The 15203-nt window shown below is 32.9% G+C and overlaps 1 protein-coding gene and 1 pseudogene across 7 annotated transcripts in view; one reads left to right on the top strand and one right to left on the bottom strand.

The window, feature by feature from the left end:
• The window catches only part of LOC145971584 (uncharacterized protein CG3556), a 65802-nt gene extending 53860 nt beyond the window's left edge, over window positions 1-11942 (top strand). For 6 of the 7 annotated variants that reach the window (XM_083099433.1, XM_083099430.1, XM_083099427.1 and 3 more), the window contains 4 exons: window positions 533-780; window positions 8724-9110; window positions 10130-10534; window positions 10624-11942. In XM_083099433.1, coding sequence (XP_082955559.1) covers window positions 533-780; window positions 8724-9110; window positions 10130-10534; window positions 10624-10685 — 1102 coding nt within the window. In that variant the 3' untranslated portion in view covers window positions 10686-11942. The remainder of the gene's footprint in view (window positions 1-532; window positions 781-8723; window positions 9111-10129; window positions 10535-10623) is intronic. The other variant, XM_083099431.1, reaches the window with a different exon arrangement.
• Window positions 11943-14125: 2183 nt separating this feature from the next.
• LOC145972013 (uncharacterized) lies at window positions 14126-14844 on the bottom strand (annotated as a pseudogene).
• Between the last annotated feature and the right edge of the window lie 359 nt (window positions 14845-15203).

Here is a 15203-nt window from a genome sequence, read left to right as displayed (position 1 = left end):
CCCCGCTCGAGCTAAAGTCGGCCACGTGTATCAATTGAATGATGTCAAAATAAGTGATGTAACTTAAGTAAGAGTAAACGGGGTGAGATGGAAAATAGTAGAAAGAAAAAAAGGATAAGATGTACATTCTTGAGTTTTTGTTCAAATTTCTACAAATCTGCTACTTTGAATGCGATTTTCACTATTTTCGTGTCAGATCAGCTTGAAATTTATGATTAATAATGATTTAGTATATCAAGAAATATAAGAAAACATGCATAAGAAAGATTCCATCGCCACAGTCAAAATCAAATTATTTTATCTATCATCCTTAGGGACAACTTTACAATTTCGTAGCAAAAATTCCACAATGTGGTAGCAATAATGAATAGAATAAATTTGAATATTTTTTAATAAGTGGTTTGTATGCTTTAATCCTTTCGTTTTAGATTTGCTCTATTATTGATTATCTTTTAAATTAAAAATGTACTGGATATACAAAATTTTTTACATAAAATGCTTTACATAAAATGTTTTTTTATTGTATTCATAGACATCGAGAAGTCGGGTTTTCTCCAGTTAGACTGGCACACTATACTTTGGCCATGAACGCGATGTGCATGGATCCGCGGCAGTTCTACGGCCACGATTTGATCGGCACGTTGCAGCATCATGAACCGCCAACAGATTACGAGTTCACATTGACTGCTCTTGCGGCATGTAGCGCACAAGCACACGTTCGTAAACGGCAGATGCGTCGTCTCCTGGACATTGCAAGTACTCCACAAAATTATAATATTGGTGGGTTGCCCCAAGATCATTATATTATCAAAATAGACAGATGAGTCGCATAAACAAGTAACAATGGATTTTAAGAAAAAAAACAGCTTTAATTCTAGTAACATTAAAAGTTTGAAGATAATTTTTTGTTGGATGTCTTATATGTATTTTAATTTTAATTTTTTGAAAATGGCTAATTTTTTTGAAAAATCAAACTTACGAAATTTACAAAAAATAATTATATAATGAAAAACTATTATTTTGATTAAAGTATGATACTTTTTGAAGCAATCAGTTCCAGAGAGACAATCACTCCACATATACACTCACCTTGAATTTATGATTGATCTTTTGTTTTCTTTATTAATTGACTACAAATGACATATCTTCTTTATCAAGAGATACGATAATGTCTCGCATCAAGTTACGTGCAGCAACAGCAAAGCATTTCGGGATACGAATATCTATATACAAGTCGGACAATTGAGAGTATTTCAAATTATCTGATTTGAATAACGATTGAACCGAATTCTTGATAAGCTTAATCGATAACTTGAATTATTTAAGGCATGTATCTTTATTTTCATTTTACATGTTCTATAAACAGAGATATTATTTGTTGTCCTATACATATACAAGTAATACTATGTACATACAGGGTTTCATTTTAAGTAATGCAACTGAATATCTTAAAGTAAAAAAGATTGGAAAAAATGTTTGAAGACAAAATGTTTGTCTGACAAAAGTTGTTTGACTCGAAGGGGTACATAAGATGATGCCATTGGTTTGACCTTGAATAATTGTTTAAAGGTCACATGAAGGTCACCTTTAATTTTTTAAACAGAACTCCCTATTTTATTGCTTATTCTTATAGCTTATCTCGAGATCTTTCCAAAACACTATAATTAAGTTATTTTTCATTAAATACTTTTCGAATTATAAGACTCGAAGTAATTTCTTAATTTTACACTACTATAAAATATCTCGTAAAATATTTATTTTTCGATGATCTTAGCTCAATACTTTTATGCACAAAATAATGAGAATAATCAATTGGTGTAAAGAAAACACAGTTGTTTCTAAGGAAAAATATGTAATTTGCAATTAAAATATACAGGGTGCTTCATTTTAATCCGACCAGTCGAATATCTCGAAAACCAAGCCCGGGAGAGAAAAATATTTCAGACAAAAGTTGTTTGGTTTCGAGGGGGCCATAAGATGGTATCATTGGTTTGACCTTGAAGAGTCATTTGAAGGTCACTTCAATTTTTTTAAATGGAACACCCTATATATTTTTGCACACTCTTGTAGCTTATCTCGAGAGCTTTCCAAAACACTATCATTAAGTACCTTTTCGTTAAGTACTTTTTGAGTTATGAGGGTTGAAATAATTTCTTAATTTTACATAAACCGTAAAATATCTTGTAAAATATTCACTTTTCGATTATCTTACCTTAATACTTTTATGTACAAAATAATGAGAGGAATCAATTGGTGTAAAGAAAACACATAGTTGTTTTTAAGAAAAAATATGGAATTGTTAATTGCAAATTACATATTTTTTCTTCAAAACAACTATGTGTTTTCTTTACACCAATTGATTCCTCTCATTATTTTGTACGTAAAAGTATTAAGGTAAGATAATCGAAAAATGAATATTTTACTAGATATTTTACGGTTTATGTAGAATTAAGAAATTATTTCAAGCCTCATAACTCAAAAAGTACTTAACGAAAAGGTACTTAATTATAGTGTTTTGGAAAGCTCTCGATGTCAGCTACAAGAATGTGCAAAAATATATAGGGTATTCCATTTAAGAAATTTAAGGTGACCTTTATGTGACCTTCAAATGATTGTTCAAGGTCAAATCATTGTCACCATCGAAACAAAACAACTTTTGTCTGAAATATTTTTCTCTCCCGGGCTTGGTTTTCGAGATATTCGACTGGTCGGATTAAAATGAAACACCCTGTATATACACGATATGCAAAATCTGACTGGCAACCTCCATGGTGCACATTGGATAACGCTAATGTCGGCGGTATACATCATTTCACATAAAAAAATATTGTTTCGAAGTCATGTAGCTCGATCAAAAAAAATAGGAAAATTAGGAAAATTTTAAAAAAAGCGTTCTGTGGGCAAAATGTTGTAGTTTATGGAATTTGTGTTGAATTTTTCAAGAGAAATTTTTTTATCAAACTGCGGAGTGTCAAAAATACGTAATTTTAAGAAACAAAACAATCTTCTTTTTTAAAGCACAGAACAAGGAAGATAAAAAAATCTTTAAAAAATCACCTGCGCGTTAAAGTTGAAACTTCAAGCTTCAAAATGCTTCTTTAATTTTTTGTCTACCATGATTTTTCGATGAGTGTCAGCGGTTTGAAAACAGCCCAATTTTTAGGGTACAAAAAGTGTTCCTTATTTTTTTTTAGTAGTGTATATACAGGGTGTCCCAGACCACCCGTACACCCCTTTTAAAATGAAAATAAATGGCTTTTATAAAAAATCGCGAACAATTTTTAAGTAAATTGGGTACGCTCTATCAAATAATGATATTTTCAACTTTTGATTCCGACCGGAAATACGCCATCCGGATCGGATTTTGAATTTTTTTAGGGGAACGTAGTACTTTTTATTACAGATTCGAATTGTACGTGAAAAAATAAGAAAGAAACTTTGTATCAAACGTTTTTTTCTGAAAGTGCCTCTGTCAATCTTAAAATTGACCTTGAAAGTAACTGTGATGAAATAATGAACTTCAAATGTTCCTGTGGCGCAAGTAATAACAAGGATGTGTGTGCTTGAATGTACGGTACCTTATGAATGTTCGCACACACGTTTCTGAGTGAGTGAGGTGTAAGTTCAAACAAAATATTCGAAATGAGCACCGTTCGCTGCGATGCAAGCATCTATTCTATTTTGAAAAGAATTAGTTGCTCGAAGAACCACATCATCGCCTAAGATTGAACATACTCCTCACTCACTCAGAAACGTGTGTGCGAACGTTCATAAGGTACCGTATATTCAAGCACACACACATCCTTGTCATTAGTTGCGCCACAGGAACATTTGAAGTTCATTATTTCATTACAGTTACTTTCAAGGTCAATTTTAAGATTGACAGAGGCACTTTTAGAAAAAACGTTTGATACCAAAGTTTCTTATTTTTTTACGTACAATTCGAATCTGTAATAAAAAATACCATGTTCCCCTAATAAAATTCAACTTCTGATCCGGATGGTGTATTTCCGGTCGGAATCAAAAGTTGAAAATACCATTTGATAGAACGTACCCGATACAATACAAACACACACACACACACACACGCACGCACGCACGCACGCACGCACGCAGGGTGTCCTGTGTCCTGTGTGTGTGTGTGTGTGTGTGTGTGTGCAATACATACAGGGTGTTCCATTTTAACTTTGCCATCGAAATATCTCGTAAAGTCTAAAAGATATGAAAAAACATTTTTTATTTCGATGGTAAAGTTAAAATGGAACATCCTGTATATACAGGGTGGCCCATTTTAATCCATCCAGTCGAATATCTCGAAAACCAAACCCGGGAGAGAAAAATGTTTCAGACAAAAGTTATTTGGTTTCGAGGGGGCCATAAGATGGTACCATTGGTTTGACCTTGATGAGTCATTTGAAGGTCAGGTGAAGGTCACTTCAATTTTTTTAAATGGAACCCTATATATTTTTACACATTCTTGTAGCTTATCTCGAGAACTTTCCAAAACACTATAATTAAGTACCTTTCCGTTAAGTACTTTTTGAGTTATGAGGCTTGAAATAATTTCTTAATTTTACATAAACCGTAAAATATCTTGTAAAATATTCATTTTTCGATTATTTTACCTTAATACTTTTATGTACAAAATAATGAGAGGAATCAATTGGTGTAAAGAAACCACATAGTTGTTTTTAAGAAAAAATATGGAATTGTTAATTGCATATTACATATTTTTTCTTCGAAACAACTATGTGTTTTCTTTACACCAATTGATTCCTCTCATTATTTTGTACGTAAAAGTGTTAAGGTAAGATAATCGAAAAATGAATATTTTACAAGATATTTTACGGTTTATATAAAATTAAGAAATTATTTCAAGCCTCATAACTCAAAAAGTACTTAACGAAAAGGTACTTAATTATAGTGTTTTGGAAAGCTCTCGAGATAAGCTACAAGAATTTACAAAAATATATAGGGTGTTCCATTTAAAAAAATTGAATTGACCTTCACGTGACCTTCAAATGACTCTTCAAGGTCGAACCAATAATACCGTCTTATGGCCCCCTCGAAACCAAACAACTTTTGTCTGAAACATTTTTCTCTCCCGGGCTTGGTTTTCGAGATATTCGACTGGATGGATTAAAATGGGCCACCCTGTATATATATATACGCACACACACATGCAAAAAATATAATAATATCGCACTACAAACACATACATATATGTACACCATTGATATACAGGGTGTCCCGAAACTAACGCTTGATATTTTAAAGGCAGATTCTCTGGCCAATTCAAAAACGATATTTCCTCAGCGAAAATGTCGCGGCACTAATAGTTTTCGAGTTATAAACGATTGAAAATAAAGGGTTTTTCGCAAACTAAGGCTTATGGGAATAAGATATTAATAAAGTCACATTCTTTAGTTAATTTTAGGTAGAGTATACTTTAATAGAATTTTAATTTAAGGCTTAGTTAGAAAGATACATGATGACAAAAATTGGGAATATGCAAAAAATAATGATCTCCCTCGACATTTTCGCTGAGGAAAAATCATTTTTAAATTGGCCAGAGAATCTGCCTTTAAAATATCAAGCGTTAGTTTCGGCACACCCTGTATAATAAAGTAACATGCTTTGTACACGCACCGGCAGGAATGGTGTCCCGGTACGCTAGTGTTGACGCTCACAGACGTCATACGCACACACGCGAAGTGCGCACGTAGCCAAGAATTTATTCTTCATTAAATTTTATTTTTTTATATAATTTAATTATTATTTAATTTAATAGAATTAATGCCGACCTTTAGTGCACGCGATTAAGCCGCATTTCTTAAAGGAAGAAAAGAAAAGTGTGCATATCGATACTAGAGCGCATGAGACACGTATAGAAACAGCGCGGCGTCCCGCGCGGTATATAGCTGTTTCGTTCGCACTCTCTCGTTCGAGCGTCGAGCGAGAGAGACGGCTATCGGACCTCTAACTCGGTATCACGTCTTGTAGTGCTTTCTCTCTCGCTCTTGTGCCGTGCGCGAAGGACGCAACATCGGAATGCCCCCCACTACTCTATCTCCACTTTCTCTCTCGCTGCCCGGATCGCGTACATGCGCGCTTCGCTTGTGTGAGTGTGACGTCAGTTCAACACAAGCATACCGAAAGACCATTTCTGCCGGTGCGTGTATATAACAGTTACATTGTTATGAGTGAAAAATTATAAAATTACTGTTGCTTTGTGTTTACTGAGTTTTTTATACTTGGCGCTTCTTTTTTATTCGGCTTTTTTATAGCTTATTTCAGGTCTTTAAATGTTTTTTTACTAGGCTTAGATCAAATAAAAGACGGGAAATGCTTCAATGTTTCTTCGGATGTACTTGTTCTTTTTCCAATTGATTTCACATATTGATTAATAATTTCTCTGATCAATTAAATTGTGAAATCATCAAATTAACTTCATTTTCAGAAAATTTTAAATTTTAGGAGGAAAATAAGTGAAAAACATGACAAAAATGCGATACTTATTAAAACGTATATATGTACGTTTCAAAGAGTTCTCAAAAGGACTGTTCTCAAAGAATTAATGGTAAATATTTATTTTAGATTACACAGCACGAAAAATTTTTATTTTGACATATATTGGAAAGGATACATTCCTAAGTAATACACCTTTTGAATTTTTCGGCGGTCTCTCTTCGTTCCTGAGATATGCGATTTTGAATTTCATACCTACTTGTATCATCTTTTCATTATATTCTTTTTATATGTTTATATTTCTTTAACATTATGGCAGAATTAATCCCCTGCACGATCTATAAGATAAATATAAATTAATAAAGTATAAAAATATTGCACTTTTTATTTTACCTAACTTTTAATAAGTGTTTGTATATAACTTCTTTCGTTTTGCAAAATACATGCATGGACACCGTGGGTTCCGCGTACGAGGCTCCACTTCCGGAAGATATAATCTAACCCGTTCTAGCGAAGCCAGATATTTCTCACTTCAGACGCGGATTAGGTTAGGTTATATCTTCCGGAAGTGGAATTCCCTCATAAGTCCATGCATGTACTTTGCAAGACGAAGTAAAATTACAACAAACATATATTCCATTAAATATATTTCTTCTTAAACGTACATGGTGTCGTAAAATTATGTTCTATTCATGAAACTTTTTTCGTTAATAACTATTTAATAAATAACAAGCTGCTATAACCTTTTGAGTTATTCAGAAAGATGACTTTGGTAAACCCTAAATGTAAACAAAATAATATGAACATATTTAGGATATAATGAAAAGATAATACAAGTAAGTATGAAATTTCAAAATTGCATATCTGAGGAACGAAGAGAGATCGCCGCAAAATTCAAGCGCTGTATTATTTAGGAATGAACTTTTTACAATATATGTCAAAATAAAAATTTTTCGAGCTGTGTAACCTAAAGTAAACATTTACTGAATTAATATTTTGTAAGCTAAATGAAATAATCATTATGAAGAGAATGTTCTAATTGTGCACATGTTCAGACCTATACAGCACACAAAGATTGCATACACATTGCAACAATCTTTCACCGCAATATTGCAACATAGCAAATTCACTGCAAAATGTTGCTGCACCATTGCTGTGGGATTGCAGCAACGTTAAAATGTCCGCTTTTAGGAATATTGCAATGTAAAATTGTAATAAAAAATAAAAATTACGGTGCATTGTATTTGTAATATTAAAACGCGTTTTACTACAAATGCAGACCGTTTTAAATTTAATAAATAAACTTTGAAAATATTTAAAAAAATGTTCAAGAAAGATAGAAAAAACATTTCCCTTTAAAAAAATTTCACGCCTTTAAAAAAATATCTATTAGTGTTTTTTATTAATAAATTTATTAATAATTAATTTTTCATCTATAAATATTTCTTATTAAATATTTATCTCAATAATATACATACAATTATTTTACATACCCTCGACACCAGAATATTGTAATATGTGCAATAAATGAACTATTTCTCATTTATCCATTCAGTGAAGAAAAATCTGTTTAATATTCTGAATCCCAACGAAGGATCCAGATTATTAAATAAATTATTTGTTTAATAATTTAGATCCCTTATTAGAATTCAGAATATTAAATAAATCAAGTCAATTTATCAGAAATTAAACTGACTCAAAAAATACAATTACTACATTAGTCCTTTGTAGACCTTATATCCACTTTAGACGAAAATTCGACTACGAGTTAGTTAAGTTTGGTGTCGCCACGTAGCGGCAAGTAAAGAAACGCATGTTATACATTTTCGTTATGTTAAAATGTTGCTGCAATATTGCCAAAGTAATATTACAAAATAATATCTCTGCAATATTTCTGCAGCATTACACTGCAATGTGCAATGTTGTAACATTGCAGCAACGTTGATGCAAACTTCTGTGCTGTATGGGCAGCAGGATTGACCAATCAAAAATCCTTATTTTCAACTGACCAATAAGCATTGTGTCTGATTGAGATTCATCCTATATTAATATATATACAAATAGATATCTTTGGAATTTAAAAGTATGTAATCTAGATATATTATAATTAGGAATCAGTTTTTTAACAGAAATTTGTGAAAATATATTTTAAAAATCTTAATACTCTATATTTGAATTTTATTATTACATCGTGTCACTCGCAATTCTTGCCGCATTTGATTTTTAATAGAATAAAAAATATGAATTTATCGTAGACACAATCGCGATGTTGATCCTGGTGTTGCGATGCATTAGTCAGGATCATCGACATCGTAACATCCATCATATTATTCGCAAGCCATCGACAGTGCTGGTGCAGCAACAAAGACACGATGGCAGTTTTGGCGATTTGCACACAACTGCGTTGGTAATGCAAGCACTTGAGGAAGTGGAAAATGAGCCGGCTGACAATTGGAACAGATCCGCAGCACTAGCTTGGCTGATCAGTCAACAACGACCAGATGGTTCATTTCATGGTGACGTCCGTGCCACCGCCGAGGCAATATTGAGTGTTACCCCACGAGGATTGGCCAACATCCGAACCCTCGACTGCGGACAGAGTCTGTCGGACAATTCGTCACCTCGTCTGACCAAGAGCAACAGTAAATCTTTGATTATAATAAAATTTTTAGATAGATTTAAATTACTAGAGTGGATCAAAAAATATGGTTCTTTATTTTATGACTTTTATTTTTATAAATAAATTGAAATTATTATGTTAAAACATAAGCTATTAACTACATTTTAATTTAACTTATTAATTACATTTCTTTGAGAAGATTGATATACTTGTTTTATTTTGAGTTTGAAGAGCCCTTCTTGGTAAAAATCCTTTTGATATTTAAACAGTAGTTTTGAACATTTCTATACTACATTATTTGGAAATTGTCTTCCTTTGATATGTTTCTTCAGAGGTCCAAACAAGTGAAAATCACAAGAAATTAAATCTGGGCTATAGGAAAGATGCTCCATAATGTTCCAATCAAATGATCATGAAAGTTCCTGAATTTGATGTGTGAGTCAGAGTGAGATTTGACATTACCGTGAAAAAAAATTTATAAGAAAGAGGCCTGAACTTCTCTAAAGAGAAATTTTCAAATTGCTTTCTTGATGATTTAATGATACAGAATATTGTTCAAGAACAGTTAAGCATTAAGAACTAGATTTTTACCAAGAGGAAACTTCAAACTCGTGTCAAAATGAGACAAGTGCATCAATCTTCTTGAGGATTATATTGAAAAGTAGTCTTATTAGCTTATATTTTAACATAAGGTTCCATTTGTATATAAGTAAAAAATAAAAATTGTAGTAAAACAAGGAATTTTATTTTTTGATCGATCCTAGTATAACAGTGAACAGCATTTCAATCTTATATCTTGTTAAGGATAGTTTTGCATAGAAATCATCCCTATAATTTTGTTAAAACTTCTTAAATCGAAATTTGTATAGTTTGACCAAATTTTAATAAATTTTTAATTATTACTTGAAAAATTATTATTTACAAAAAATCATGTACGAAATTCAGATGAAAAAATATAACATGTCAGTGATAATTCGCTTATAAATAAGAAATCTGCCGTAGAATCAATAAAATTAAATAACAATCTCTTGAACTTGTGAGTTGAAATAGATATCGGGACGTCCGACAATCACAGCGAGACTACTTTGCCATCAGAAGCGTTGGGAAATAACGTAAGCAACGCGGACACCACAGTCGCGTATACTTCGACGCCGGTGTTGGTGAACGTATCGTACACTCTATGGGTTGGCAGTAACGTGAATGAGACATACAACTTAACGGTGACTGCACCCAAAAACGAAACCTTCTATGACGTGATGCTACTGGCGGCGGAGATGTCACCTCATTTCGAGTTTCTTGCGTCTGATTGGCCTAACGGTCATTACGTTCACACGATAGCTGGCTACAAGGAAGAGCCAATGTCCTATCACTATTGGCTGCTTTATAGACTGCCTTCGCCGCCAGAGCCTTCCTCGCCGCCTGGAAATCAGCTGGTTGCGCCTGGAGGTACAGACAATTCTTTGTCAATTCCGTGACAATTGTCTTGTGCGTTCATAGCTTTTATTAAAAACTTTAAAACTTCTTCGTGCTTACAGGTGTCGATAATTTGCAGATCAGCGAAGGAGAGCATTATCTTTTCTGGTACAAGAAGCTATGAAACGCGCGATAAGAATAAACAGAGCAAAATAACAAAAAGAGAAGAGATGATAATGCACAAATGGAAGGAGGAATCTTGTAAGGGACTTTATAAGAGGAAAGCGAAATTATATATACAAATAAGAGAGAAAAAAACGGAGAGAGAGAGAGAGAGAGAGAATAGGAAAAAAGCGCGATCTCGAAGCTCTAGAGCGAGATCCAGTATTCACTGCCATCATTAATTGTCGACACGTAAAAAAAATAAAAAAATAAGCGCGATGCAATTAATGCGAGAGAGAAGAGGGTTAGACAAAAAAGATGAAAAAAGAACTCTCACCCAAAAGAATTTACACTCATACACACACACACACACACACACACACACACACACACACACACAGTTGGCAGTGATTTTTGAAACTCCGTTCTAGTGGCTGATACTTGAAAGATCTAAGAGAAGAAGATCCAAGAAATGAAATATGAATCTCGATCAATATACGCCAGGTTTAATATCAACGTATACATACAAGGTGAGTCACTTAAAATCACCCTAATAACTCCTACAATTTTAATGATAGGAAAAAATGTTTGAAGTAAAAATTGTTTGTTATCGAGGAGACGTCATGTTATGGAGAACATTTTTTCCCAGGTGGAGGCAGAGGTGATACTACAAGAATATGTAATAAGAAATAAGGATTTCTATTTAAAATTTTTAAGTTAACCTTCAAATCTTCTACGCGCCTTTATCTGGGAAAAAATGTTCCCAATAACGTCCCTCTCGATAACAAACAATTTTTACTTGAAACATTTTTTCTATCACTAAAATTGTAGGAGTTATTCGGGTGGCCGATCTTAAGTGACTCACCCTGTATATAGCATAGACAACTCCACCTTTTAATATGTTGAACGCTTATGGGGCGAAGTGACTGAATAACACAAATGTGTATCTAGAATCTGGATCTAGGATATCCTCAGCACTTTTGCGTATATATGTTATCAGTATGTAAAAGCGACTTTATTAATTTGCAATCAGCTGTATTTTTTTTACACAGTTGCATGGGCGGCCAATAAAATCCGTTACAAATATTGCCACTGTGTTGTGCAACATACAGTCCTAAATTTAGAGCTCATAGAGTCAAGTCGAGATCCGCGCGGTATTCAACGTGTTTATTAAAATTACAATAATCTACGTGAAACGTTTTCTATGACACCGCAATGTGCACAAACATACTTATACTTATCGTAATTAATTCATACTCAATAAAACCGAATAGCAGTACTCGTATTAGCGAATCCACCCCGATAGTCCCGATCCAACTGTAATTGTGATTTAATAAATACATTCGCGATTAACGAGAATAAGTGATGAATAAATAAGTACATAACCAGTAGATATATATATATATATATATATATATATATATATATATATATATATGAGAGCGCATAGTATATATATATATATATATATATATATATATATATATATATATATATATATATATATACTATGCGCTCTCATATATATATATATATATATATATATATATATATATATATATATATATATATATATATGAGAGCGCATAGTATATATATATATATACATATATTGGTTAGATAATATTTTCTGTCATTATTGTAAGTTTTATCGAAATCGGTGAAGAAGAGCGCATAGTATATATATATACAGGGTGACCCATTTTAACTTAGGCAGCCAAATAACTCGAAAAATAAGCAAGATAGAGAAAAATGTTTTAGACAAAAGTTGTATGGTTTCGAGGGGGCCATAAGATGGTATCATTGGTTTGACCTTGAAGAGTCATTTGAAGGTCACGTGAAGGTCACTTCAATTTTTTTAAATGGAATACCCTATATATTTTTTGTACATTCTTGTAGCTTATTTCGAGAGCTTTCCAAAACACTATAATTAAGTACCTTTCCGTTAAGTACTTTTTGAGTTATGATGCTTGAAATAATTTCTTAATTTTACATAAACCGTAAAATATCTTGTAAAATATTCATTTTTCGATTATCTTACCTTAATACTTTTATGTACAAAATAATGAGAGGAATCAATTGGTGTAAAGAAAACACATAGTTGTTTTTAAGAAAAAATATGGAATTGTTAATTGCAAATTACATATTTTTTCTTCGAAACAACTATGTGTTTTCTTTACACCAATTGATTCCTCTCATTATTTTGTACATAAAACTATTAAGGTAAGGTAATCGAAAAATGAATATTTTACAAGATATTTTACGGTTTATGTAAAATTAAGAAATTATTTCAAGCCTCATAACTCAAAAAGTACTTAACGAAAATGTACTTAATTATAGTGTTTTGGAAAGCTCTCGAGATGAGCTACAAGAATGTACAAAAATATATAGGATGTTCCATTTAAAAAAATTGAAGTGACCTTCACGTGACCTTCAAATGACTCTTCAAGGTCAAACCAATGATACCATCTTATGGCCCCCTCGAAACCATACAACTTTTGTCTAAAACATTTTTCTCTATCTTGCTTATTTTTCGAGTTATTTGGCTGCCTAAGTTAAAATGGGTCACCCTGTATATATATATATATGTGTGTGTGTGTGTGTGTGTGTGTGTGTGTGTGTGTGTGTGTGTGTGTGTGTGTGTGTGTGTGTGTGTGTGTGTGTGTGTGTGTGTGTGTGTGTGTGTGTGTGTGTGTGTGTGTGTGTGTGTGTGTGTGTGTGTGTGTGTGTGTGTGTGTGTGTGTGTGTGTGTGTGTGTGTGTGTGTGTGTGTGTGTGTGTGTGTGTGTGTGTGTAGTATATATATAGTATATATACATATATACATACATATGTATGTATGTATGTATGTATGTATATATATATATATATATATATATATATATATATATATATATATATATACAGAGTAGACCATTTTAAACAATACACGCGAATATCTCGAAAAGGAGAAGTTTTTTCAAAAAATGTTTAAAATAAAAGTTTTATGGCTTTGAGGGGGAAAAATAATGACATTATTAGTTTAATTGTAGATAGCGCCACTTTAGAGATTTTATCATGGCGGCAATTTTTTTAAATGGAAGTCGATTTTTTTTAAATAAATATTGTAGCTAGCAATGAGACGAATTCAATGGTTTTTTATTTTTTGAAATTGGATAATTTTTCACTGAGATACAGCGTTTCAAAGTTTAAGTGAAAAACTTCCACGCCCATACAGTGTGCGTATTTTGTAATTCCAAACCGCCCTCCATTTGTGTGTGTGTGTGTGTGTGTGTGTGTGTGTGTGTGTTGTTCCTAGCCATTATCTGAACTGATTCTAGGTCAGCTCCAGACCGATTGACACGCAGTTTCCCGCACTTAGCATTACCCAGGATGAACGACGTGGACGTGGCGAGACTTTCATCCCTTTGGGGTGCTTGATTTACGTGAGTCCCCTTGCCTCTCACAATTCATTTTAAACATATTACAAAAGATGTTCAAAAACGTTACCATTTTCCTGAATACATAACGCGATTCTTCGCTCAAAATGGTTAACAGTTTCTAGTAATACGGCTCGTGGTATGTTTGTACAAGCATTTTTTATTCTCTGAATCATATCATCTCAAGTTGTGGGTTGCCGCTCGTACACGACGTTTATTAAGTAATCTCATAAATAAAAGTCGGGTGATGTCAAATCAGGAGATCGCGCTGGCCATGCTACTGGTCCACCTCGTCCGATCCACATGCCATTGTAGCGTCTATTTAGATAATTTCTTACATTTCTCGCATAATGTGGTGGAGCCCCATCTAATTGAATCCACATTCTGAGTCTTGTGTACAAATCAACATCTTCAAGTAATCCTGGTAGTTCATTTCTTAAAAAGGTTAAAAAATTCTGACTGTTTACATTACCATCAAAAATGTGTGGACCAATCAGGTAGCCGTTAATAATACCGCACCACACGTTAATACTCCAGCGATGTTGATTGTCGATTTGTCTGTACCAACGAGGGTTAACATTTGCCCAATAATGACAATTGTGTCTGTTTAGTTGTCCACTATTTTCAAATGTTGCTTCATCACTAAACATTACATAATGAAAAAAGGCTGGATTATTCCTAATCATTTGTTGGGCCCATTGACAAAATTGTAAGCGCATTCTCATATTATTTGGAGTAATAGCTTGCATTAACGTTATATGATGTGGATGATATCTGTGGTTTCTTAATATTCTTAGAATGGTAGTTCTAGGTATATTTGTTTGTTTTTCTATTTGGTAGCTACTAATATGAGGATTGAGATAAACTGCAGCTAAAACGACCAATACACGTACATCATTCTCATCATATTCATGTCTTCGTCTCCTACGTATCAAGTTACCTTGTTGAGCTCTTAAATAAATGTTTCGAATAACAGCAGCATTCGGATGACGCCGGTTTGGATATCGAACCTGATAAAGAGCAGCAGATTGACGATAATTAATACGACATTCGCCAAGAATAAGCAACATGTCAACCCTTTCTTGTGAAGAATAATCATTCATAATTTTTATGTCAACGTAA

Source organism: Camponotus vicinus, unplaced genomic scaffold, assembly GCF_025532165.1.
Source record: "Camponotus vicinus isolate PSW18456_S1 unplaced genomic scaffold, iyCamVici1.0 SCAF_5, whole genome shotgun sequence".
Taxonomy (NCBI): Eukaryota; Metazoa; Arthropoda; class Insecta; order Hymenoptera; family Formicidae; genus Camponotus; species Camponotus vicinus.
The sequence above is the reverse complement of the archived record's forward strand: the minus strand, read 5'-3'. Positions and strand labels throughout refer to the sequence as shown.